At 41.4% G+C, this 3,272-nt stretch overlaps 2 protein-coding genes across 2 annotated transcripts; one reads left to right on the top strand and one right to left on the bottom strand.

Moving 5' to 3' along the window:
• Positions 1-643: 643 nt before the first annotated feature.
• SARC_11462 (hypothetical protein) lies at positions 644-1,473 on the bottom strand. The gene has a single exon (XM_014294455.1). It carries the CDS (start codon positions 1,412-1,414, stop codon positions 1,115-1,117), a length of 300 nt encoding a protein of 99 aa, XP_014149930.1. The 5' UTR covers positions 1,415-1,473; the 3' UTR covers positions 644-1,114.
• Positions 1,474-1,976: 503 nt separating this feature from the next.
• Positions 1,977-3,203, top strand: SARC_11461 (hypothetical protein). The gene has a single exon (XM_014294454.1). The coding sequence runs from the start codon at positions 1,982-1,984 to the stop codon at positions 3,143-3,145; it is 1,164 nt and encodes a 387-aa protein (XP_014149929.1). The 5' UTR covers positions 1,977-1,981; the 3' UTR covers positions 3,146-3,203.
• The last annotated feature ends 69 nt before the right edge of the window (positions 3,204-3,272 follow it).

Below are 3,272 nucleotides of genomic sequence, written 5' to 3'. Positions count from 1 at the left end.
TAATTTCCATCGAAGTTTACAAGGCAGCTCCATAGCTTAGTACCATAGCACTGTCAGTAAGCAGGTGAGTTACTATAGAGATGAAATTTGTATGTAGAGTATCGGTTAAGAATGTGATCTTCTCGGTGTCGTTAAGCACGATATTCATATTGAAGGCGTCAACAAATTTCGTTTTCAGTCTTAGAATAAACTTATGTATTAAGCCGGGCCTCCACATTAGACTCTATGTATAAACGTACTCTTAAGCAGTACGCAAATTATAAACGAACTCCTAGTAGTACGAGGAACTTAAGTTTCCTAAATGTACTCTTAATAGTACGCGGAACTTAAGTCCTAATTCTGCTCTTAATAGTACGAGGAACTTAAAGTCTCCTAAATGTGCTCTTAATAGCACGAAGAACTTAAGTTTCCTAAAATGGGTTTTAATGGTTTTATTAATTAAACCTTTTCCATTTAACATATCAGATATTTGGATGAGGCCATTAAAAGGCCTCAGTAAAATACCAAACATAAAAGAGTTGGTCTAGTTCTATTAATAGAGCTTTATTTACTTTCCAATTTTAGTTAAATCTGAATACTTCGGTAGCGAGATGGCTCAACCGAATATAGGTTTCTAGGGACTATCAACGTTACCTAGTTGATCCTCCGATCAGCCAACCAGATGTGCCAGTCTGATGAAGGCTAAGTCGGTAATTCTTGATAGTGGCAAGTTATTGGTTAAGACAATAACTAAAGACGTCAAGAGTATTTTTATTTTTATTTCCTTTTTCTAAAGATATGATTTTATGAGTCTCTCGGATTCGCCCCAGAATAGAGCGACAACGAAACACTAAATAAAATCCCTTCGGCGGAAACAGTACTGAGAGGATTATATATAGGCAATGTCTCAGCCTCACAATCCCTCAGAGTCTGTTTTCACGAGGCAAGCCTAACTTTATTAAACGTCTCATTCCGTTTATTTATATCGATATTTACACGATATAGAATTTATCTACGCGTTTATTTATTCTAAGGCATTGGTATCGCCTTTATTAGACCGAATCTTACACTTATCCATGTTCTCGTTGTCTTGTTGTCGTATTTTCCCAAGTTCTTGTCTCATCCGTATCTTGCCTCATTCCCCGACGTGACCATAATTTTGGTATAGCATTGTGAACATCTCTTTCGGAGTCATAGTTGCACTCAGAGTAGCCATCATGTCTGGCGGTGCAGAATTGATTATGTAGTGTTGACCCTCTCCATTTTTTTCGTCGTTCCAGGCTCGTTCATAATTGGTGTTGGTGGCGGGCTTCATTGCGTGGTGTATTATATCACATATATCTTCGGCTCGTAAAATGACAGTGAGTTCCATAAGCCACATCTTGAAATTACTACGGCCTTTGAGTTTGTTTCCCGGCTTCCACTTGGTGTTCATGTTGAAAAAAATTAAGTAGAGTACCGGACCTGATAAGTTGTTAGACTGTCAATTATAAGAGCTTAGAATAAATATTTTATTGTGGTGCCTGCTCAAGGCATTTATACCAAGAATTATTTCTGTCATGACTAATTCATGAACAGGGGGAAAAACCATATTTAGGATTGTAGTTTATGTTGTCCAATACAAGCTCCGTTTGGTTTTACTACGTTTATATTGTACCTCCACTGGTGACCCCGTAATAATACAGTACATCGTATTGAATACATATCATGATACATTGATATGATGATATCTATGATTTCATATACACACATGTATGAGCTTTTCTCAGTGGTCAGCTTCCTGCAGGACCAATCACTACAACTCTTATCCACTGACAACGACAGACATAAACGACACATGTCACCATGTCACATGCCACATCGACAGTTTGACACTACACATATTATATTATTTAGCCTAATTAGGACAGCTATTGAACCCTAAATACACCCGAGTCCACAACCCACTTTCTCTATAAAAATGCTATAAAAATCCAAATAAAACGCACCTTCACCACCGTTCATGACAGATCAAGTAGGGCTGACTAACTCAATCATGAGCGACAGTATATTGTCAACGCTTCCAGGAAGCGAACCTATTCGCGTGGGAATAGTCGGATATGGATACTCAGCCAAAACATTTCACATACCGCTTTTAACATCGAATGAAAATTTCAAGTTCACATCTATCTCCTCGTCTCAGAAAGAGACCCTGGAGAGCAAATACCCTGATTTGGTAGTTTTCAACAGCCCTGAGGCTCTCATCAAGGACTCTAATGTACAGTTAATTGTGATCACAGCACCCAACGCGGTACACTTCTCGCTCGCCAAACTAGCCCTAGAAAATGGGAAACACGTGGTGTTAGAGAAACCCATGTGCAATACATTGACGGAAGCCATGGAGCTCGTGACGTATTCCACATCCCAGGGGCTTTTACTATCCACGTTCCATAATCGACGCTGGGATGGGGATTTCCTGACGGTAAAGAGTGTTATCGATGCAAACAAGCTCGGAGATGTCCGAGTGTTTGAAAGTAGGATGGATAGATTTAGACCCGTTGTTCGAGACAGGTGGCGTGAGAATCCGGGACCGGGCAGCGGCATATTCTATGACCTAGGCTCCCATCTATTAGATCAAGCTTTGACCCTTTTCGGCGTACCCACATCTGTCTCGGGTACAAGTGTAGCACTGAGACCCGGAGGAAGCACGGTTGATTTCTTTGACGTGCACTTGCACTATGAGGACTCGAAAGTAGAGGTTATCCTGCATTCGGGCCCGTATTTTGCTGGATGTAATCCTAGATTTACGGTGTGTGGCGAGAAAGGAACATATGTCAAGTTTGGTGTAGACGTACAGGAAGATCAACTAAAGCAAGGTATAACCCCGGCAGATGCCGACTATGGTGTTGAAAGTAAGGTAGCCTCAGCCGCCAAATCAGGTGGTTTATATACGCCTCCGGGCGAGAGTGAGGTGGAAACCCTGGACGGAAGGTACCAAGCCTACTTTGAGAACATTGCGGGTGTTTTGCACGGTGAAAGTGGGTGCGAAAGTCATGTGCAAGGGGCTCAAGTGGTGTGGGTCTTGTTTCTGTTGGAGTTGTGCCAAGCGAGCTGTGACAAGGGTGTGCGCCTGACTGTGAAGGATTCCAGTGCCGGTTTACCCGAGTATCCGATGCCAAGCAAGTAGTGGATCGCGTGGCTATTTAATATAGATCGGAATTGATAAATACTGTCGTGAAAACAGAGTACGTGTGGACTATATTTGGATAGCCGGTGTACATTTAAAGAAAAAAATACAAATTCACATATGTATA

The sequence above is a fragment of the Sphaeroforma arctica genome (assembly GCF_001186125.1).
Source record: "Sphaeroforma arctica JP610 unplaced genomic scaffold supercont1.1701, whole genome shotgun sequence".
Taxonomy (NCBI): domain Eukaryota; class Ichthyosporea; order Ichthyophonida; genus Sphaeroforma; species Sphaeroforma arctica.
The sequence above is the reverse complement of the archived record's forward strand: the minus strand, read 5'-3'. Positions and strand labels throughout refer to the sequence as shown.

Excerpts from the sequence above, each read along its gene's own strand:
- SARC_11462 (XM_014294455.1), bottom strand. The coding sequence starts at position 1,414 with ATGAACACCAAGTGGAAGCCGGGAAACAAACTCAAAGGCCGTAGTAAT.
- SARC_11461 (XM_014294454.1), top strand. The coding sequence starts at position 1,982 with ATGACAGATCAAGTAGGGCTGACTAACTCAATCATGAGCGACAGTATA.